The sequence below is a fragment of the Triturus cristatus genome, chromosome 7, assembly GCF_964204655.1.
Source record: "Triturus cristatus chromosome 7, aTriCri1.1, whole genome shotgun sequence".
In the NCBI taxonomy this organism is placed as follows: Eukaryota; Metazoa; Chordata; class Amphibia; order Caudata; family Salamandridae; genus Triturus; species Triturus cristatus.
Window position 1 is genome coordinate 413,426,667 of NC_140590.1, and position 23,494 is coordinate 413,450,160.

At 44.5% G+C, this 23,494-nt stretch overlaps 1 protein-coding gene across 3 annotated transcripts in view; it reads right to left on the reverse strand.

Moving 5' to 3' along the window:
• Positions 1-23,494, reverse strand: part of LOC146809824 (uncharacterized) — a 387,952-nt gene that overhangs the window by 304,822 nt on the left and 59,636 nt on the right. For all 3 annotated transcript variants that reach the window (XM_085616679.1, XM_085616678.1, XM_085616680.1), the window contains 2 exons: positions 21,979-22,105; positions 20,974-21,087 (listed from right to left, as the gene is read on the reverse strand). In XM_085616679.1, coding sequence (XP_085472805.1) covers positions 20,974-21,087; positions 21,979-22,105 — 241 coding nt within the window. The remainder of the gene's footprint in view (positions 1-20,973; positions 21,088-21,978; positions 22,106-23,494) is intronic.

The following is a 23,494-nucleotide window of genomic DNA, read 5'->3' on the forward strand; positions in this document are numbered from 1 at the left end:
CTGTGCAAAAGTGTAACCTGGAGAGCGAAAAACTTGCATGAAAGTTTAGAAGAAGTAACAAATGAAATGGGTATTGATATTGAAAAGGTAAAAGCCTTACAGAAACCTTACCGAGTAGAATTCACTGAAAAAGATATTGAAAATATGAACACCACAGGACGAATAGGTCAAATTAAGGACATAATCATTTTGCTGAGAAAATGGGGAGACGTGGATAAATGGAGAAGCAGGTGGTATAGAAAACGCGATGATGCCTCAGATAAGACATTTTCAGCCTTTCCTGTAAGGGAGAAGGTAGTGACAGACTGCCCTATGAGAGAAATTCCAGGAGGAGGATATGTACATGTCCCATGGACGAGACAGGATATTTTGTCTTTTACGAATGATTTCCCTCGACTACGCGAAAAGCCCGTCGAGTGGTACAGACAGGTAGACAGATTTGTGAAACTGTCTAAAGTACTATGGATTGATTTGAATAGTCTGTTTGACATAATAGTACCAGCAGATCTATGGTCAGAGTGTAAGTTGATGATAAATTGGCCAACCAAAGAATATCCTAGGGATCCTAAAACAGGAGCACCAGACCCCGAGGTAATGAAGAAGTATGAGCAGGTTATGGTATTTTTGAAAAATAAAGTGCCCCCTAAAGAAACAGACTGGGTGAAAATTGATCGAACACACCAGGAAAGTAAAGAGTCAGTACATGCATACTATGAGAGGCTAATACAAGCTTTTAAGCAGTTTAGCGGAGACGAGAATCTGGGTGAAAAGGATTTGAGCCATTTTGTATACCGATTTGTATATGGTCTACGACCAGAAATTGGTGATATGATTAAACAGCATACGGTAGATTGGCAAAACAAGAAAATAGATGAAGTATTGAGACATGCTAAATACTTAAGTGATGAAATTGAAGCAAAACAGCGGAAGTTAAAGGAGAAGGCAATGTGGGCACAGGTATAGGTAGCGGAGATACAGGAAGCACAATTGGTGGAACAAGCAGGGACCAAGCCAAAATTTAATAATGGGAAGTACAAAGGGAACATTGAAGAAGCTAAGAAGAAATTTCCGTGTCATAATTGCGGCAGGATAGGGCATTGGAAATCCGAGTGTAAATTTCCCCCGAGTACTAACAATGAAAATTCATCATTGAACCCACAGGTGCAGCATGAGGTGAGTAGTCAACTGCAGCAACAGCAGCAAGTTGTTCCCCCACAGAATCAGGTGCCAAAGCCGCCTTTTCCACAGAGCAGAAACACAGAGAAGTATAGTAGCGAATCGGGATTCTACAATGAAGAACATGTAAATAAGCTGGCACGCGCTAGCGCTGTCTCGCAGTATTGGCTGCAACGCGATGAGAGTGACGCAGAAGAGAGCTATTGACGGTGCCGAAGGGAGGAAGAAGAGTGCGTACTTGGCGCAACTCTAGAAGTATACCAGACAGGACCTTTTGTAGATGGGAGGGTTATTGATGAAAATATTACTTTCCTAGTAGATACTGGTGCTACCCGATCAACTGTTAGATCAGCTGATGTTAAGAATCTTCCTCTCTCGGATGAAACGATCCAAGTAGTTGGTGTATACAACAGGCAAATTAAGACCTATCTTACAGAACCAGTGAAATTCAGCATAGGGAAATTTTCAGAAATGCACCGCTTTGTGGTGTGTGACACCAGTCCTGTGAATTTATTAGGTAGGGACCTGTTGTGCAAAATGAATTGCACTATATTTTGTACTCCGGATGGAATAGCTTTTGAAACACCAGCTGATGATGTATTGTATAAGATGACCCTAGCTAACAGAGAAAGTGAAGTTACTCAAACATATGCTGTATTCAACCCTGATGAATTACCAAAAGAACTGAGAAACTCTGTAAAGGCAGAGGTTTGGGATTTCACTAGGGAGGATGTAGGAATAATGAGAAATGTAGATCCAGTCAAAATAACTGTAAAAGAAGGAGTAACGTATCCAAACAGACAGCTCCTGAGGCGGAAACCGGGAGAAACGCTCGAAATTTTTAAAGCATTTATAATCAAAACTGTTATTTTTACCTGTGATTCCACATTGCCCTGAGCCCTCCCCCCTCCTCTAGAATCGCCGATCTTAGACCGCGCAGCCGATGTGAACGCTGCCGCGGGTCTGACCAATTCTTTTTGCCGCCATTAGCGAGGGAAGTGAGGCCACGCCCACCGTCCTGAGGCCACGCCCCCCCCTTCCCCAATAAGAATGTGCCTGGGCCGGACGCGCAGCGGACGCGTGCTGCGGGCGCGCCGCCAGCGCGCCGATGGCGCGCCAAAGGCAAGCCCGTCTGGGCCCGTCCGGGCCCAGCTGGGCCTAGGGCCAGAACCTATGCCCGATTCGATAGGGGGACGCTTTAGCTATACACGAAGAGACCTCCTGCTACTCAGATCCTCTAAAAATACGAACTGCCACTATATACATAAAGGAGAAAAGGTATTCCTCAACTGCGACTTATGCAGCTCACCCCCCCTATTAATGAACAGTACTCCCTCCAAATGGCCCTCCTGAACTGTAGATCCCTCCCCAAACACTCCCTAGAGATTAACTTCCTATTTCAGGACCACAAGTTAGATATACTATTTCTCACAGAGACGTGGCTGACACTCAATTCTGAGGCCGATATTGTACGTGCTCTCCCCCAAGGATTCCTAATCCACTTTCAGAATAGGCCCGTTGGTAGAGGAGGAGGTCTGGCCATATTATATAGGGATAAATTTGTATGTAGGGCAAAAGATAGTGGCATCGCAGACTATGAGAGCTGTTATTTCTCTTTACAAATATCACCTACAGTCTCCCTCTCTGGCCTACTTGTATACCGTCCACCGGGCTGCCCTAACCATTTTGTTAGTGCCCTGATGGAAACTGTCACTGTACTGGCATCCTCTACTCCTAATTTCATGATTTTGGGAGATCTCAATCTCCATTTTAATGACCCTCTGGACTTGGTGGCGACTGACCTCCACCTCGACCTTAAATCCTATGAGTTGGGACTGGTCAAAACAGGGGCGACACATAACAAAGGACATTTGCTCGACCCGATTTTCACCAACGCTCATGCATTGAAAGCTAGACCACCCTATCCTCTCCCGTGGACAGACCACTTCCTGATCCCTTTTTTCTGGCAAGTCGTGGCCGTCCCACTACAACCCCCCAATACGCGTGTCATGGATAGGGTCTGGTCTAAACTCTCTGTTGAGAATTGGATCTCCAATCTAGAACATTCCCACCCCCCTCCAGTTCTTGACCCAGTGGTTGCAGATACGAACTTTGAAAACTGGCTTACCAACTCACTTGACTCTATTCTCCCCAAGAAAATTATTCAGAAAAAGAAGAAGAGAGCGGACTCTGCCCCCTGGTACACGCCCGAGCTGAAACTCCTAAGAAAAGGATGTAAGAAGCTGGAGTGCTCCTGGAGGAAAGACTGGGCGGGATCCAGCAAAGATGAGTATCGCACCACCATGAGAGCATATAAGGCTGCCCTGCGCAGCACCAAGAGACAATTCTTCGACGAAAGAATTAAAAATTCTTCTAATTCCTCTAGAGAAACTTTCCTAATCATCAAGGAACTGCTCAAGGTGCCTGAACCCCCTCTGGCTCAAGACATCTCAGGGGCCAAATGCAACAAATTGGCGAACTACTTTGACGCCAAAATTCATAACATCTTAGCCACCCTGCCCCGAGTCGATCATGGAATAGATATAAGCAGTCGGCTAGCAACACCCGACATTCAGCTCGATGCCTTTGGTCCAGTGTCAGTGGACGAGGTACTCAAAACTCTAGCCGATATCAAAAGCGGTTCTCCTAGCGATCCGGTACCCATGCGGATCCTGAAGCAGATTGCAACCACCATTTCTATACCTGTTACTGACCTTATTAATGCCTCGCTTTCGCAGGGAGTGGTTCCACCTGGCTGGAAGGGAGCTATTGTGAAAGCTCTTCTTAAAAAGCCTCTCCTAGACCCGGCAGAATTGGCCAATTATAGGCCAATTTCACTACTCCCTGGACTTAGCAAGGTCACAGAAAGACTAGTTAATCAAAAACTCTCCCATTTCCTAGAGTCCAATGGCCTTCTTCGGAACTCACAAACTGGCTTTCGCCCTGGACAGGGTACGGACACCGCCCTTCTGGCAGTCGTTGAGGAGGCCAGATGCATTTTGGACTCAGGAGGATCAGTGGCAGTGATCCTCCTGGACCTAAGCGCAGCTTTCGACACTGTTAATCATCAGGTCCTAATTCAGCAACTGACAGACATAGGTGTGGCAGGGACAGCCTTGTCCTGGCTTACTTCATTCCTTAACAACCGCACCTTCCAGGTCTGGGAGAGTAACTCACGGTCAGTGGCAATTCCCCTCCAGTGTGGGGTACCACAAGGCTCATCCCTAAGCCCCACATTATTTAATGTGTACATGGCCCCATTGGAGGAAGTGGTTGCCCCGTTCGGAATCAAAATCGTGAGCTACGCTGACGACACCCAACTGGTCGTCTCCTTATCCCAATTTGCCCAGTGCCCGGACACCCTCCACTCCTGCCTATCAAAAATGTATACCTGGATGTGTGAATCCTCTCTAAAACTGAATGGGTCTAAGACCGAAATTATGCTATTAGGGCATAAAGGGTCCACACTGCCTCCTAACATCTGGCCCACCTGTCTGGGGAAGCCCCCCTCCCCAAAAAATGAGATCAAAAGCCTGGGGGTCTGGATGGAACAGGATCTTTCATTCAAGACCCAAGCAAAAAAATTGGCAGGAGCCTGTTTTGGCCTCCTCCGATCGGCTCGGAAAGTTCTGCCACTTCTTCCGCAGCCCTCTAGGATGCTGCTGATCCAAGGACTGATCCTGTCCAGATTGGACTATAGTAACGCTATCTTCCTGGGTGCACCGGAAACCACATTTAACAAACTCCAACAGATCCAGAATGCTGCAGCACGGCTTCTCACGGGCACCTCAGTCAGAATGTCAGCTAAACCAACACTTAAACTGCTGCACTGGCTTCCGATACGCGAAAGGGTAAAATTCAAATCCTTATGTATTGCACACAAACTGTTGCAGGGTAAGGGGCCCCCCATTCTGAAGAACTTAATCGTACCCTACAAAGCCAACAGACCACTCCGTTCAGATCATGAACGCCTGGTCACTATGCCCAGAGTAAAAAAGGTACGCACAGGAGGACGGCGATTCTCGGTAAATACAGCTAAACTGTGGAATTCCCTCCCCTTGAAACTACGGGCTGAATCCTGCCATCTGCGGTTTCGGAAACTCTTGAAAACCCACCTCTTTCCTTAATCTTTTCTAACTATTTCTCTGGTACCCACACTGGTTTCTCTGTTCTGGTTTAACGCTGGGATGCTTCCGGGTAAATACGCGCTCTATAAATCCCCCATCATCATCATGTTCAACAGTACAGATTGACACCTGAAATAATTGAAGGTGTAACTCCTATAATAGAGAAAATGATCAGACAAGGAATCTTGAGAGAAATAATGAGTAGTCCATGTAATTCACCGATAATGGGATAATGGGATAATGGGACTGAAAAAGCCTAATGGGAAATTCAGGATAGTGCAAGATTTGAGAAAGGTGAATAAAATTGTGGTATCATGTTGTCCCATTATACCAAATCCATCAGTGATTTTATATCAGATTCCCCATGATGCAGAATGGTATACAGTGATTGATCTGTGTCATGCTTTCTTTTTCATCCCATTGCATCACGACAGTCAGCAAATTTTTGCATTTCATTTTGGTGAGCGTATTTTTGCATGGTGCCGAATCCCACAGGGGTATACAGAAAGCCTCTCAATATTCAATCAGCTATTAAAGAAGTCTTTGGAGAGTCTAGAAATGCCAGAAAGCTCTGTATTGGTTCAATATATTGATGACCTTTTAGTAGCGTCAAAAACACGTGAAGCCTGTGAGGTAGATACAATAGCCTTGCTGAATCATTTGGCAGATGGAGGACTTATAGTGTCACCTGCAAAACTACAGTTTTGTAAGAAGGAAGTGCAGTATCTGGGACACAACATTGAGAAAGGACTAGGGGAAAATAACCATAGACAGAATCAGAATAATAAAAGGAATGAGAGCTCCCATGACTCAAAGAGAAGTGAGAATGTTTTTGGGAATGGTAGGGTACTGCCGTCAGTGGATTGGTAACTTTACCTTGATCGCAAAGCCCTTGGTGCGATTGACGAGAAGTGATGTGAAAGATCCCCTTGAATTAAACAAAGAAGAATTGGCAGCATTTAGACAATTAAGAAATGGTTTGTGTGAAGCACCTGCATTAGGCATGCCTGACTATGAAAAAGAATTCGAGTTGTATTGCAGTGAGAGAAATGGATGTGCACTTTCTGTGTTGACCCAGAAGCATGGAAAAATGAGAAGACCAATTGCATATTTTTCATCAATGATAGATCCAGTAGCTGTAGGTTTACCTGGATGTTTGAAAGCGGTGGCTGAAACATGTCGAAGTTTGGAGCAGAGTGAAGGAATTGTGATGGGATATCCATTGAAAGTGTTTGTACCCCATGATGTAACAATTCTGTTGACAAGGAGTCGTACTCAGTATATGACACACAGTCGGCTGACTAAGCATGAGAAGTGTTAGAATCCGGGTTCTCTGGTTGGTACAGGTAGGTACTTGTGACAAGCAGGGAACCTTTCCTCTAGTCAGGGTAAGGGGTTACACTCCTAAAATAACCCCGGCTCACCCTCTAGGTAGCTTGGCGCGAGCAGACAAGGCTTATCTCAGAGCGTTATAGGTTAAGCATTTGTGAACATACAGTAACCAAGTGACAACACTACAGATGGACACCACACAGGTTTTTATATTAAAAATAAGGATTCTTTATATAGAGTTAACACAAGACCATTAAACGACAAAAATACACAATACTGTTACTTTAGATGGGAGAAGTTTGCTTAGTTCTCTTAAGTTCTTAAATGCAACACTTTAAGTCAATGTACCTTAGATGCGACACGCAGGGGAACGAAAGTGTTGCAACGATGTTTTTGGTGCAAAGAAATAAAGACGTGAAGATCTTCCAGATGCGTTACGCTTCTCCGATGTTGCGAGAAGACTCGACTCGATGCGTCAGCTACAGCGGCGTCACCCCTTTACGCGATGCGACGACAGCGGCCTTGGCAGCGGCACTCTTCTCCGACATTTGCGAGATGCTTCCGCTCGATGCGATGCTGCAGCGGCGTCACCCCTTTACGCGATGCGACGACAGCAGCTCCGACGGCGACACGCTTCTCCGTGGATGCGAGGCGCTTTTCTTGATGCGGTGCAATGCGACAACTACGATGGCTGCAATGGCGACACGCTTCTTCCTCGATGCGAGACTCTTCTCTTGATGCGGTGCAATGCGTCAGCTACGATGGCTGCGATGGCGACACGCTTCTTCGGCGTTGCGAGATACTTCCGGAATGATGCGAGACGCTTCCGCTCGATGCGATGCTGCAGCGGCGACACCCTTTGCGAGATGCGACGACAGCAGTTCCGACGGCGGCACGCTTCTCCTTCTTGAGTTGCGCTTCCAGCTCCTTGCGACACACAGTCCATCAGAGGGCCCAACAACAGCAGCAGGCACTTCCAAAGAACTCTGGGGAGCTGGGGGGTGAAGTCCACTGGTCCTGGGACTTCGTTCAGGGGGGCAAGCTCAGCACAAGCCCTTGGAGATCTTTTAAGCACAAGTTGAAATAAAGTCTTTGTAGTCTTTCTCCTCTCCTTCCAGCAGCAAGGCAACCACTGCAGGCCAATCCCCCAGGTCAGGGACAGTACTCCTCCTTACAGCTTTCCCAGTTCCTTCTCCTCAGGCAGAGGTTCTTCTTGTCAAGCAGGATCTAATTTCTTGGGAGCAGGGTCCCAATACTTATACCCCTAATTCCTTTGTTCCTCTGGGGTAGAGGGGCCTTTGCCCAGTCCAAACCAGTTCTTGAGCACTTTGTTGACATGACTCTGCCTTTCTATTCAGGGTGCAGGGCAGAGACATCAGCCGCTCCACAGGAGGTGGAGCCAGCATTGTGGTGGCAGAGCACAGCCCTATTCAGAGTCCAGGTGCACTCCTCCCACCCATCTGGATGTCAATCTCTCTATTCACCACCAGGCTACCTAGCCCTGCCCCTCTGGGTTTCCCCAGCCCTGTCACTCACACAAACCAGACAGGCAGATACACATCATAGCAGAGGCGGGCTGAAATGGTTAGGCAAGCAAATACCAACTTTCTAAAAGTGGTATTTGCAAACACAGAATATTAAAATAAACTTTACTAAAAGATGTATTTTATTATCCTGAGTTCAGGTATACTAAACTCGATTTTCTACCATGTTCCCTGGGTCTGTTAGGATCATAGGATGTAACAATTCTGGCCTATGGGAACAGGTAGCCTTGCAATAGTGAAAAACGAAAATGGCTGTAATTCACCATTAGGACATGCCACACACATCAGGGCTTGTCCTACCTTATGCTTACAATGCATCCTGCCCTTGGGCCTACCATAGGGGTGACTAATATGAAGTTAAGGGAAGGTTTAGGGACTGGGAAGTGGGTGCACTTGCCCAGTCAGCATGACAGTACCAGACTGCACGCAGGTTCTGCAATTGCAGACCTTAGACACATTTTACTAGGCCGCTTCTGTGGGTGGCACAACCAGGGCTGCAAGCCCACCAGCATTAGTATTTACAAGCCCTGGGCACTCCTGGTGCACTTTACTGGGGTCTGACAGTAAACCAAATAAGCCAATCATGGAATCCAACCAACATATACATTTTAAATAGGGAGCACTTGCACTGTGGCATTGGTTGGCAGTGGTACAGTGCTCTGAGCAGCCAACACCATGAAAACACATGAGGCACAGCGACAAAAAGTGGAAGGGAGACTCACGACAAGGTGCCAGGTCTAACAAGAATGTCATATTAGGTGCAACTAATGTGAGTCTTGCAAGATGTGTGAATGTGAATCCTGCAACTTTGTTGCCTGATGCTGAGATTATGGAGGTAAGAGATGAAGTTGATCATGATTGTCTGGATGTACTTGATTTTTGTACCAAACCACGACCAGACATAAAAGATGTACCTTTGCCAGAAAGTGATTTTGTGATGTTCGTTGATGGGTCATGTTTGAGAACAGATGAAGGAGTGCTAAGTGCAGCGTATGCAGTATGCACAGTTGCAGCAGTAATTGAAGCATCATATTTGAAAGGAGTGAAATCAGCCCAAGTAGCTGAACTTGTGGCTTTGACTAGAGCATGCAAGATTGGGAAGAGTGTGAGAGTGACTGTGATAACTGACAGCCAGTATGGCTTTGTAGTTGTCCACGACTTCGGCCAACTATGGCTACAAAGAGGTTTCCTGACCTCAAGTGGAACTCCCATTAAGAATGCAGAAGTGGTTGGAAAGTTGCTTGAGGCGATACAGCTGCCTAAACAATTGGCTGTTGTAAAATGTGATGCACATAGTCACGGTGGTGATTATATTGCCACTGGGAACAGGTATGCAAATGACAGGGCGCAGTATTGTGCACGAAATCAGAACTCGGTCAATCGGGCTAAGGAAAGAGAAATGTCTTCTTGCTCATTGATGTTCACTAACATTGTGGGAACTTGGGAAGAGGTAAAACAATTGCAGGATGAGGCAGGAGATGAGGAAATGAGACAGTGGGTAAAAGCAGGATGTGCCCCAAGGGAAAAGGATCATGTGTGGGTCTATCGAGATGGAAGACCAGTTATGCCTGATCGCATGATGTCTACCATGGCACGGATGTATCATGGCCAGGGACATATTGGGAGAGATGCCATGATCAGGTCATTTAAGCAGACCTGGTACAATGCAAAATTCAGACTTGTGGCAGAAAGTCTTTGTCAGAGATGCTTAATATGTCAGCAGTACAATCCTGGAAGGAAGACAGTAGTGAGTCTGGGAACAAAAGGTCGAGAAGGAGGGCCTTTCACCAGAATGCAAGTAGATTTCATTGAGATGCCTCCCTGTAACAGACTGAGGTATATTTTGGTAGTGGTCTGCCTATTCTCCAGGTGGGTGGAAGCATTCCCAACAAGAAGAAATGATGGGTTGACAGTAGCTAAGCTACTGCTGAGAGAGTTCATCCCCAGGTTCGGGTTCCAAGTGACAATTGAGTCAGACCGAGGAGGACATTTTCATAATGAGATTGCAGGATTAATTTGTGAAGCATTGAATGTACAACAAAAACTACATTGTGCCTACAGACCAGAGGCTTCTGGTGTGGTTGAACAGATGAGTGGTACTATCAAAAATATGGCCACAGGTATGAAATGGCCTGATGTCTTGCCTCTAGTACTCATGACAATAAGGGCCATTCCAGACAGAGCTATAGGAGTGATTCCTCATGAAATAATCATGGGACGTGCAATGAGACGTGTTTATACCAGTCAACAAGCTAATGACAATTTCTGATGACATGGTGTTGGAATACTGTAAAGGCCTGGCTGACGCAGTTCATTCTGTGTTTCATCAGGTTGGACCAGATGCCACCACACTTGAAAAGAAGCAAGCCCATGATCTGAGCCCAGGTGATTGGGTAAGGATAAAAGTCCACAGAAGAAGAAATTGTCTGGTTCCAAGGTGGGGAAAACCACGACAAGTCATTTTAACCACGACCACAGCTGTGAAGTGTGCTGGACTGAAAAACTGGATCGATGCCAGTCATACATTGAGAATTCCAAATCTGGTGGACAGCACAGGAAAAGAATACTTTGATGAATCAGAATCAAGCACTGAATCAGATGACGAAGGGTCAAAGACACAAGGAAACTCCGAAAGGGGGGAAACAGAACAAAGATCAGCTTTAGTCCCCAGAAGTATCACTCTGAGAAGAAGATTGCAGATTTCTGAATCTAGTGATTCTGGAAATGAGCAAGAAGAGCAGGGTTCCAAGAAGGAACACAGGAAGAAAAGAAGGAAGAGTACTGAAGACGCAACAAAAGAAATTCGTGAAAAGGAAGTACCAGATGAGAGACTGAGAGAAATTCCACCTGAAATAACAAATCTAAGTGAACAAGGGACAGGTACAGAGAGAGAGGGACAGATTTCTGCGTCAGACCCTTCGAGGACGTGTAGGGAACTGCAACATCCAGTTAGGTGAAGGGCAAGTAGCCAGCAGGAAGATTGCGTGCCGTAGACCCGAGGAGGGACAGAAGTGGGGAAAACAAAACAAGTGGTGGAAGAAGAAGTTGCTGAAAAGACAAAGCAAGTTGAGACAGAATCTGAAAAGAGTGAAAATGAAATACCTGAAGGTCGAGTTCTAAGAAAGAGAGCTTGGAGGAATGAAAAGAATGACAAAGGAAGTAAAGTAAAAAGAGTTGCAAGTGCTGATGTTTGGCCCAATAAAATAAGGAAACAGATATCGATTGACAAGAGTGAATTCACCAAGAGCTGAACAGGTGAATGAAGTGACAAGTCAAGAAAAATCAAAAGAAGACGAATTAACTGAAGACAAAGAGAGTAGAAGAACAAGGAAACCTAACCAGAAGTATAAGTCACCAGAATGGACGTACGTGGCTCTGCCTGAACAGGGAGAAGAGGCAGATAGTCAAGGAAATCCAGAGGAGACTGTACTGAAAGTGGTTGAGGATGAAATAGAATCGGAAATCCTGAGAGTTCTCTTGTCCGACATTGGAGAAGAAGAAACGGAAGTTCAGGAAAATCCATATTTGGAAGACGAGAGGAGAGTGAAGAACGATGAGATGCCAAACTGAATAAGTTAAGAAAACTATTGATGAAGAAAACAAGATATTGAATTAAAAATAGTGACTGGTAGAACCAAATAGGTGTTAGAACCTTAGGTTAGAAAACTAGCTGTGAAGTAAAAGAGGCTAAGTCAAAAGACACGGTCCATTTTAACAAGATGGCTAACATAGAAAGTAGTAAAGGTAGATGTACATTCATGAAAAGATGGTGTAAAATGTGTTGTTGTTGTACAGGATTATTAATGCTTCTATGGAGCATCCTTGCTCTTGTCATTTCCTTTAAGGCTACTATGGACACATTAGAAGGACATAGTGAGAATAAAACTAATATAGGGAAGATTCCAAAAGTAGTTCCAACTAGAATAGATAAAAATTATTTGCATAAAGACAGGTCAATAACAGATTTTTCTAATAAAATTATTGTATGAATATGTAAAGACAATGGACGTACGGGACTGCTACGTATGTATACAGTTACCTGCATCTGTTTCTGAGGGAGTGACTTATCACCTTCCAGCAACGTATGGAATAACATGTAGTGTAATAGCTAGTTTATTTTATGAGACAGGGAAATTAGAATATTATTTTTCAGATGTAGATAACATTTTTGCGCAAGTGCCTTCTTATAATAAATTGAACAAAGTAAAACCTGCTAAGGTATTAGGTGAATTCTTTTTAGAAACTAAGGAACTAACATTAGAATATATTTTTAGAAATAATCTAACATGCAGTGTGAAGAAGGAGGAAAAGACATTCCTAGACATGGTTGAGGAAAGAAGATTGAAAATGCAAAGAAAAGCAGCAGAAGGGAAAGTGGAGAAAACAATCTGGGATATAGAGAAAGAAAAACATTTGAAAGGAGAGGCTAGTCCAATTATAGCTTTAGAATGGCCTCAGAAAGGGAAATTTTGCATTCGAAGGAATCAAACTGCGTATGATAATTATTTTCTAGGTAATAGTGAGTGCCATGATACATATCGGATCATGGGTGGATGGGGATTTAAAGGTGGAAGAGATCCAGTCTTTCCTGGATTATATTTTATTTGTGGGAACAGGGCATATTATCGTTTGCCAGACCATTGGTATGGCACATGTTACGTAGGCCTGGTCTTTCCAAAAATCTTTCATATGGATAGAGGAGAAGATGGTGTACATAGCTTAAGTAATCATTTAGCTAGAACCAAGAGAGAATCTTGGGCAGAAATTGTAGGTAATATTTTTCAGGCATTGATACCAGCAGTGGGAATAACTCTGAATGCAAACAAAATTAGAAAATTGTCAACAGTAGTGGATCGCTTGTCAACAAGCACCGCTGGAGGATTTTTATTGGTTAACACTGAAATGGTTGCCATGCGTGCTATGGTAATGCAAAATCGATTTGCCCTTGATATATTACTGGCAAAAGAGCGTGGAGTCTGTGGAATGCTGAAAGTTCAACATTGTTGTACTTACATTCCTGACGAAAGCAAAGATCTGAAAACTTATTTTAAGAATATTACTGAATTGCATGATGAACTTGCACCACTGGAGGTTGAAGGTGTTTGGGATAGAATTGGAAAGAAAATAGCTGCTATTAAGAATTTCTTAGTAAAAATAGGTAGTACTCTTATAGGTAAAATATTGTTTCCATTAACATGTGTAATTTGCATAGTTTTAGTGATAAGATTATGTTGTATGTGTTGTAGAAACAAGAAAAATAAGAAAAGAATAAAAAGTGAAAATTCAAAAAGAAAAGATAAGAAACAAAAAAGAGAAATAGAATTGGAGGAGTGGAAGGAGAGTATGTATGAATCAGTAAAAAGAGAAGACGTAGGAGAAACTGAATTCTGATTAAGAGCAAGAAAACATTTTAAAGATTCCGTAAAGACAGAACAAAATTTTGGGTGGTGTGGTGATAAAACCACCAAAGGGGGATTGCTGGAGCGGGTAATGCTTAATTTTGTATACCCACCCCATTTTGCATGTCGTTTTATTAATTAGATTAATTAATTAATTATAATCATACTAATGGTTTGGAGTGATGTGGAAATAACTAATCAACATTATTAATGACCGAAATACACGTGGGATTTGCATCTGCATGGCCTAATTAATTACGTGAACTAAATTTCGTACGCATACTAATGATAGATAATTAGAACATTGCATGATATATGTTGCTTTAGTGATGTAATTGTGATTCGTGCTTTATTTAGTAAGTATAAACCGCATTGAGTGTTGCTTTTGGCTAGATAAATACACACACATATGGGTATTCGCGAGGGAATAACATTTAATTAGTCATTCCTATGTATTAATTACGTTTTTGTGTTTTTTTGCTTAAGTTGACTATTCTGGCCTATCGAATGATGGCTGCTTTTGGTGCCTAACTCGACTGCCAACGCTGAACCAGGCTTGGGTGAAGTGCGCCTGTGCTAAGATGAGCAACAATGGCCCCGTCCTGACCCCAGGCAAGCTGCACTTATCAAGGCCACTGGGAATGGTGCCAACGCTACAGACAAAAGACTTTATTAAAGAACCGGAACCAGCAAGTATGCGGACACCATGGACCAAACCTTATGGGAACGGAGAGGTTGACCCCTGATCAGCCAATCAGAACAGTTTAAAACTCAATTTTGTTACATTTTGTTATTGAAATTATTATAAAAACCCATAGACTAGAGAGGTCGAGAGTCGCTCCTTCGATTTCCTGATGATATGCTGACGGAGAGGACAGTGACACTGCAGGACAGCTGTTAGCCTGAACCTTTGACGGACAGAATTAATGCCCAAATTCCTGATGAACTGAATCTGCTAAAATTGATGGGCATAGATTTGCGAGACTGCACAATTTGACATAGAGGACGACTTTAGCCAGAATAGGTAAATATGAATGACAACTTGATCAAATTAATGATTTAATCCGCAATATTAATATAAATTTGGATTTGAACATCTACAAGAAATGAGTTGGGTTGTTTATTCATTGAAATCTGTTAATGAAAAGATTAATTAGAATATTAGAAATTCACTTAAATCTACAACTAACAGATCCGTCCCGGTTATGAGGGGAATACCAAATGTGAAATCTTGGGCCTAATGAGTATAAGAAGGGTTTGTAGGTTTGTTGCTCATTAAAGTGGTATCTTCCTACCTCATTATTCAGCGCTTGGAAGGATAATCGTCTCTCGCACAGACTGATGGTGAGTGTGTGTTGGTGTTATGGGCCCCACCAGCGAATGTATGGATAGTGTGCGTGTGTGAGATCTTTTGGTCCGTGACGGTAGGGAGGGATTTTGCACTCCGCGCTGCAGCACTCTCACACTCCCCCAATAAAATATATGCCAGTAGGTAGTTATAGTTATAACCTAGTTTCCACAGAAAAAGCGTTTTTTGACTTACCTATATCTTTGGTGGAACTTTAGACATGGCTACAGCCCGAACTGCTGAAACGAAATACACCAAATTTGTCAGAAAGCTAGACCTTGGTCCAGAAAGATCACTTTTTGTGATGTGGTGTAAATCCATTCAGTAGATTTGGAAATATTAAGGAAAATCCAAATTTGTATATAGAGGGACGTGGGTCTTCAGACGATTCGACAGACCCCCTGCTCAAATCTGACTGGCTGCCAACACTTCAAACCAGGAAGTGTTGGCTGACATCTTGAGACCCGGCTTGAGCCGAGTCCCCCCAAAAATGTTTAAAAATAAATAAATTAGCAGGGAGCAGGGTAGGAACCCCAGTCCCATGATGCTTGTTTCCAGTCCAGGGATGACCTGGCTTGACAGTTCAGGATGTACTGTTCCCATGAGGAGCTGGGTCAAGTCTGGTTTGCATATGGCTTGGTCCAAACTGGGGTGACGTGGTGGGAATTTTATTTTTTAATTAAACAAAGATCTGTGTTTGCATTGTTTAGCATTCCATCCATCATCTGTTAGTTTTGCTTTTCTATGCTTTTTTAATATGGCATTAATCAGGGATCAAGGGTGGAGGAAATAAATAATGTGCTGATCCTGCAACAAACTTCCAGTCTTATGATTAGGGTTTGCAGCTCATTATTACGATGTTGCAGACAGTACAAAAATAAGCAGTCACCTAAAGCCATATTTTCTGCACTTATCTGTGCATACTTCGAACAGTAAATATAAACAGAAAGCACTTTATAATTGTGTTCTAGGACTGCCTGAATGATCCATGACTGATAATTAAAGGGAACAAAGACAGAAAAGTCACATTACAAATTAATACATACTTCTTTTTTATTTATAACCCTATTTAGTGTCAAGACAAGGTCTTTGCAGATTCTTTAAACACATGGACAGACGCTTATTCTATTGCACACTCGCTGTTGCTGGCGCTGCTGCTGGCGCTTCGCTTTTTAAAACTCCTGATTTTGTGAATTTGTTTTATTTTACTTTGCTGCACTTCTCCCCTGTTTTTAGCAGGGTCTTGCCCCCTTCCTCATTCCGCATATAATTGGCTCCCTCACCGCCGTTTTGGCGGGCCTGGATCCCGGGGGTGGTTCACTGTGGGCGCCATTTTGGGTAGGGCTGTAAATGTAGCTTCGGGCGCCATCTTGGAGCGTCCTCGCGCTCGCGCTAGGATTGGTGAGCCTACTTAATGCTCCCCTCTCCCGCGCAGCGGGACGCGCAGGTGAGGACGCCGTCGCTTAGCCGGAGTCGTGCCAGAGTCCTGCCCGTCTGCGCTCGTCCGCGTCGAGGCAGCGCGAGGCGGTGCAGGCTCTGTTTCTTGTCGCGGTGTTGCTTCGCCGCTTCTGGCAGGTATGTTGTCTTACACACGGTCCGAGCTGCTGGACATAGGGCAAATGTCCAGAGGATGTGTCTGTAAGCCTGTGGACCCTTTAGTCGGCCCTTACAGCTGTGCCTGTAAAGGCTGGTCACTTAAGAGCCCTACTAAAATCCGTTCCTTGGAAGATGCTATTTCTGTTACGCGAACGTGTGTTGCATCTCGAGATCTTCGTATTTGGTGTCTAAACATTAGATCGCTGGTAAAACACCACCTGTCCATTTATGATTTGCTTGAGAAAGAGGACCCCGATGTCTTTCTAATGACAGAAACCTGGCTTCAGGATTCGGATTCTGCCATATTGAATCTTGCATTCCCTCAGAACTATACCGTCTTCACTTCCAATAGGACCACAAGAGGAGGTGGTATTGCTATGGCAGTCAAATCCTGTTTTCCAGCTGAATGGAAACCGTCGGGACTACCTGCATGTGAAAGTGCTATTTTCAAAGTCGCTTTTTCCCATCAATTCACTTTCAGTGGTATGCTCATTTACCGTCCTCCCGGCAAGGATTCTGTCTTCAGGTCCGCACTGGCCGATATGGTCAGTCCTATAGCACTCGGTTGTGCCAATTTCAACATCGTGGGGGACCTCAACATCCATTTTGATAATGGGTCATCCACTACTGTGAGCACTCTGCTGGCGAACCTTGAAGCTCTTCAACTCACTCAGCTCGTCACCCTTCCAACCCACTCAGGGGGCCATATTTTGGACCCCTTCTTTTCCACACTTGATGGGGTGAGGGTGTCAGATCCGAGGCTGATGGGGTGGACTGATCATCTGCTGGTAGAAGCCTTTTGTCCGGTCCACGATAAGCCTTTTATAGCTGTGGATAGACCTATTCTAAAAAGGCTTTGGCACAAGCTTAGGCTTGAAGAGTTTTATAGCATACTGGAACAGAAACCTCTGAGCACCTTTATTAATGTGGAACAAGGTTACCAACAGTTCTGCGCTTGGATCACCGATGCCCTGGACTCTCTCATACCTCTACGGTGGTCGAAAGGCCGGACAAAAACACCTAGTCCTTGGTATAATGAGTCACTCGCAGAACTGAAAAAAGCTTGCCGAAAAACAGAGAGGGAATGGAGAAGATCCTATGACCCTGCTCTGAAAACTCGGTATTTTACTGAGCTGAAGTTCTACCATAGAGCTATTTGCAGAACACGAGCCGCATTTTACGCTCAAGAATTTGCTACCAGCCCCAACCCATCAAAACTGATCTTTAAGGTACTGAAGGACCTTATGAAAAACAGATCCACCTCAGAGGTGATTTGCACAGACTCCCACTGTGATAAGCTGGCCTCCTTTTTTGTGGAGAAAGTGAAAAAAATCTACCAAGGTTTTGACACACTCCACCAGAACCGAGAGGTTACTGTCCCCGATACGATGGGATATGAGACCCTTGCTATGCTACCTGAACTGACTATTGAGACCTTTGACAGGCTTAGCCTCAGGGTCAAGTCAGGTTCTCCCTCGGACCCGTTAAAGCCAGCCTTTATCAACACACTTTCCCCACTGTGCCGTGACCCCATATTGAATCTTATCAATATGTCATTGTCCAACGGAACGGTACCCACGGCATGGAAACAGGCAGTGGTTACTCCTATACTAAAAAAAGCCAACTCTGACCCCCGGTTGCCAGAAAATTATCGACCCATATCCCTGTTGCCTTGGATTGCCAAAGTAACAGAAGCCCACGTCAACTCTGTTCTGTCTGAGCATCTGGCTCGCAACCAGATATTGGATCCCAGTCAGAACGGCTTCCGGTCGGGACACAGTACCGAGACGGCATTACTCTACATCACGGAACATCTTCGCCAGGTACTGGACTCAGGTCGTACTGCAGCGCTTTTACTATTAGATCTAAGCGCTGCCTTCGATACTGTGTCCCACCATATACTGATCCAACGCTTACAGGAGGCGGGAGTGACTGACCTCGCTCTCCAGTGGTTTCGGTCTTTTTTATCGGATCGATCCTTTAAAGTGGCTATACCACCTGGCCAATCCGCCACTTATCCCCTGGAGCTGGGGGTACCACAGGGATCCTCGTTGAGCCCTACTATGTTCAACCTCTATGTGAAACCGCTGGCTGGTGTCGTCAAACAGTGGGGTCTTACGATGGCCTCATATGCGGACGACACACAGCTAGCGGTGACACTTAGTGGAGACCCTGAGGTGGAGGCCCCCAGATTCCGAGCGGGTCTGATGGCAGTAGCAAGCTGGCTTCGCACCAACTGCCTTCAGTTGAATGCCATCAAAACAGAGGTGTTGGTACTAGGGAAGCACGCTGAGCTATAGTGGTGGCCATCAGAGTTGGGTGTCACTCCCATTCCAGCTTCTGGAGTGAGAAATTTAGGCATCTGGTTGGACTCTGCGCTCACCTTCAGGGACCACACCAAGAAGGTGGCTGCCACGTGCTATGGCATTCTGCGGGGAATAAGGCCGGTTTTAAAGTACTTTGATCCCCCTACCAGACAGCTTGTGGTCCAGGCCTCTATACTATCTCGGCTGGACTACGGCAGTTCACTGCTGTTAGGGGTGAATCAAGCGGAGGCCTCTAGGCTCCAAAGGGTACAAAATGCCGCGGCACGGGCCATAGTGGGCCTCCCTAGACATTGCTCAGTGTCTGGTACCATCACGGCCTTACATTGGCTCCCGGTCAGACAGCGAATCCAGTTCAAAGCGCTGTGCCTGACCTTTAAAATTTTGAAATCTTCTTCGCCGCCGGCACTTGCCAACCTACTCACGCCCTATATTCCTTTGAGATCCTTGAGATCGGAGGGGCTTCACCTGGCTGTCTGTCCACGCTTTAAATTGAGCAGTATGGGTGGCCGCTCCTTTAGGGTGCTCGCGGCAGGTTTATGGAACTCGCTTCAGGTACACATCCGAGCTCTTGAAGACCTGCTCGCCTTCAGGCAGGCGATTAAAACTTTCCTGTTTCCCGTGTTTGTTTAATTTCTTTTTCTTTTATTGTGTGTTATGTTATAGTGTCTGTCAAAGCGCCAGGACGCCCCTTTGCTGGGGCAGCTGTGCGCTATAAAAATATAAATAACATAACATAACATTTTTCTTTTGGCAACCCTACTATATATTCCTTTTCATGAGATGCATTCGCACACTACTGCAGTAAATGTAAAATATCAATGTAAGGCAGAGTGGGGGGCCCAGGGAGTACTGAAACCAGAATAAAACTAAGCCTCTGTAACTAGTTTACAAAGGAATGTAAATATGCAAATGGTCTTTAAAGACCTATGAACAACTCGGGCGTGCCAGAGATAAGACTGCAGACACTGCCCAGCGAAGCCCACAGCAGCTCTCGCTGCACCAGCCTGGGCTGAGACATACAACGGTGAGCGGTGTGGTGGGGGGGGGGGGACATTGCGCGCCTGCTACCCACGCAATTATAAAATTTATGGATCTTAAAATGCACAGGAGGGGAGATGCAGCCCCTGGCAGTGGGAATAAAGTGAAGAAAAAAAACCTTGAACCGCCTCAAATACTGTGTGTTTGTGAGTGAGTGTGTGCATATACACAATTGCATGTCTATGAAAGTGTGTGTGTGTGCATGCTTGTGTGTGTGCGTGTACGTGAATGTGCATGAGCGTTTTGCCCATTGCCCACCATGGTGCAATAAATAATTCTGAATGCATTAAAGTCAAAGTAGGAGCAGAGAAGAAAGGAACCAATGTAAGTGAATACATGCAACATTACAGACTTAACCAACCTTCTTGCCTTCTCCTAGTAGCTTTATAGTTACATCTGATTTTGAAATACAGCACTGTCAAGGAATGTTTTGAAAAGGTAAGGTAGGGATTTTTTTTACTCTAATAGTCCCGCCCCGACTGACCCCGCCCCAACTAACCCCGCCCCCACCTGCTGGCCCATCGGTGCGTCCCTCGGCCACAAACCAGACTGTATTTTTGGCCCCGAGGTAAAGTTTGTGAGTACCCATGTCATACTGAGATTGCTGATAAACACAAAAGAAACCTCAACAAGTCTTAAACACTTAACCCGAGAGCAGAACTCAGATGATAGCATTGGAAATATTGTCAATGTCATATACAATCTAGTGACTAAACGTAAATAAAATGTCTGGAAATGTATCTCTGCCCAGTGTTTGATAAACGTACCTATCAAACAAAAGTTGTAGTCTTCTTCAAGATAGAGCACTGGCAGGACAAAGCGTTGTTTACTGTGTCATGCATTACCTGTTTCTAATCCTCTACCATTGCAGAGTAAGCCCTGCCTGGTTGATGTAGCTGTCCCCGAAGAGGAAAATGTCCAAAGTGGGTAACATAGTTACCCATTTAAACTACAATAATACTGATGGCCCTGGGACGTTAGAAATAAGCAACAGCATGTACACATGATACTGCCCTGTACAGGCTCCAAACGGAGTGGAAGGAAAGGGTTCAAACCTATTAGCATAACTACTCCACCACAACTCACCTGAGCTACGGCTTGGGAGGCTTTCTCGCTTCTTGCAGACAGGGTGGTTGGACACATAAGGCTTCTCCTCTTTTTTTACCCGGAACAAAGTATCAGGATTTACAATTGCATAACCTGGGTAAGTAAAGGGAAGCACATTTCAAAATTCTAACACACAAGTCTGATTTCAACAAAATGGCAAAAGACAATTTAGGGTTTTCAGTTAAAAACCTGTAAAAGAAGATGTTTCTATTATACAGTTAAAAAAACACACACAATTAGATTAAATACAAATAGAAAAACATGATGTTTAAGATATACTGCCATAGAGTGTAAAACCTGGACTGAGGAGGCAGTAGCCACCCTTAAAAAACAAAAAATAAATTTAGCACTTTCAACTGGTGCATGCACCCACTGGGGGAAAACACAGTTTAGCCCAGAAAACCTTGACTGGGCAGGGTGGCACATCTCCACCGAATCATTCAGAAACCTTTTGCACCCACAGTTTACTTCCTCATATGTTTCAGTTTTTCAGGAGTACACTCAAGAGAGAGTGATTGGGTGCCATGAGGGAGGGACTGAGACCACGTCAGAAATACGTGCTTGTGAATGGTCTGTGTGATGACGTAGTACAAGCCTCTAATAAGAATGTAGTTTGATGGCAGGCGCTGCAGGTACCTTAAACACATGAAATTGTGGAATCCACTTGGAGCAAAAAAATTGCTTGTAAGGCAAGTTTGACGTGGTTGTATTCCCTCAGGTTACAGCAGACCTGCACCATGATTTAGCAACTGCTGCAGCCTATTAATCTCAAATTTGATAGCAGATATATAGAGGACACACCATCCAGTGGCAAACATAACCCCTGCAGACTGTGTTGATATTTTACCACTCAGCATTTTAGCACACAGCTCTGGTGTGGATTCTAGACTTCGGCACAGCTGTACTAAATACCTTTCACTGCTTAAATGCTTCAAACCTGTTAGCATTCTCAGACCAAACGATCCATGCAGCAAGTGTTCTTACCCATCGAAATCAACACGCAGTGGATTTCACGCATTACATTCGTGTATAGTTCCTTCCGCCATTCCTCCAGATCCTCCCACTCATCTTCAGAGAAATACACAGCTACATCATGGAACGTTACAGGCACCTAAAACAACAAAGTACTGCGTGCTCAATGTAAGCGGTTTACTTAAAAGAAACACAATACTATTTATTCTGTTCATCATTATGAATGTGCTCTCTTGGAAAGACTATATAAAAATGCACTGAAGTCATTCAATTCCATGCTCTTACTGTTTGGCTTTTGTTCCGTGCAACATGCAGTAATGAAAACACATCAAATATCTACAAATTTCACCACTGACAGGTAAAATTTAATTAATTCAATAAACACTTAAAACTAATGGTAATTTATGTCACAGCCTGCTTGCACAACCATAGAGTCAAAGAGGTGGTTGATACGCTGGTGTATCAAACCACAAAAACTTAACCAAGGTAGGGAACTGCAGGCGATGGGGCTTCAGGGTGAGCCGGCCTCCAACCACCTATGTCAAACACTAGAAAGCCACCCAAATAACTGTTACGCTATTCATCTATGAGTGAATGTCCACCTCAAGCCTATCTATGGACACACACAAAATTGTGACGGATGTCCTCATACACCCCCAGGTGTTTTGCATCATCATAGGACTTCCCTATGCTCTTCAAAAAACCAGTTTGATGAAGAGCAGACCTTCAATTTATCATCTAACTACTGAACCCATGATGTGTATTTAAAAACCAATGTGAAACGTCAAAACTACACTTTTTAAATTTACAAGGATGTATCACTTGGTGTTAAAAACCAGCATGGAGACTAGAGGAACTAGTACCTCATCCCCACTCAGGACGTCAACATGTTTCTGCCTTGTAGCTCATAGGAGTCCATGGCATTCATCAGGATGGAACACAGGCTCATATTGTGGCAAGCGATCCTATTAATGCCACTTTTGACTCGGGCTGACCTTTGTCGCCCAGTTCTTTCCTAGGTCCCTAAAACAAGCTAAAGAAAACACTCAATTATAATGATAGGCTAATGTAAAAAACCAAACCCTTAGCATGCAGAAAATGTGGTTGTGACACTGCACTTGTGCATCACTCATTACATGATAAAATGATGTGAGGCAAACTCACATCCCTCTTACCCTAACTGTGGGTCATCTGTGCTCCAAGGAGGAAGGGCTCTGGAACCCCTCTAGTCACACATTTAAATGGAAATAACAAACGTCTACAACATAGCCCTCTTACCACAATGCAGTTCAGGTCAGTTGTCTACAACTTAGCCCTATCGCCACAATACAGTCAATGGTGCCAGTGAACCACTTCCCCTAACTCCACCCTCACTACTCCATGGTGCGATCACCTAACGTGATCACTTCTTACTCCCGATGGTAATGTGAGTAGAGTGTAGGCTGAACTATTTATGTGGCAATGGACGCCCCTCCGGTTGGTGGACTGATTGGGAGTAAATTAATCCCTGCTGTGTATGAAATGCTGC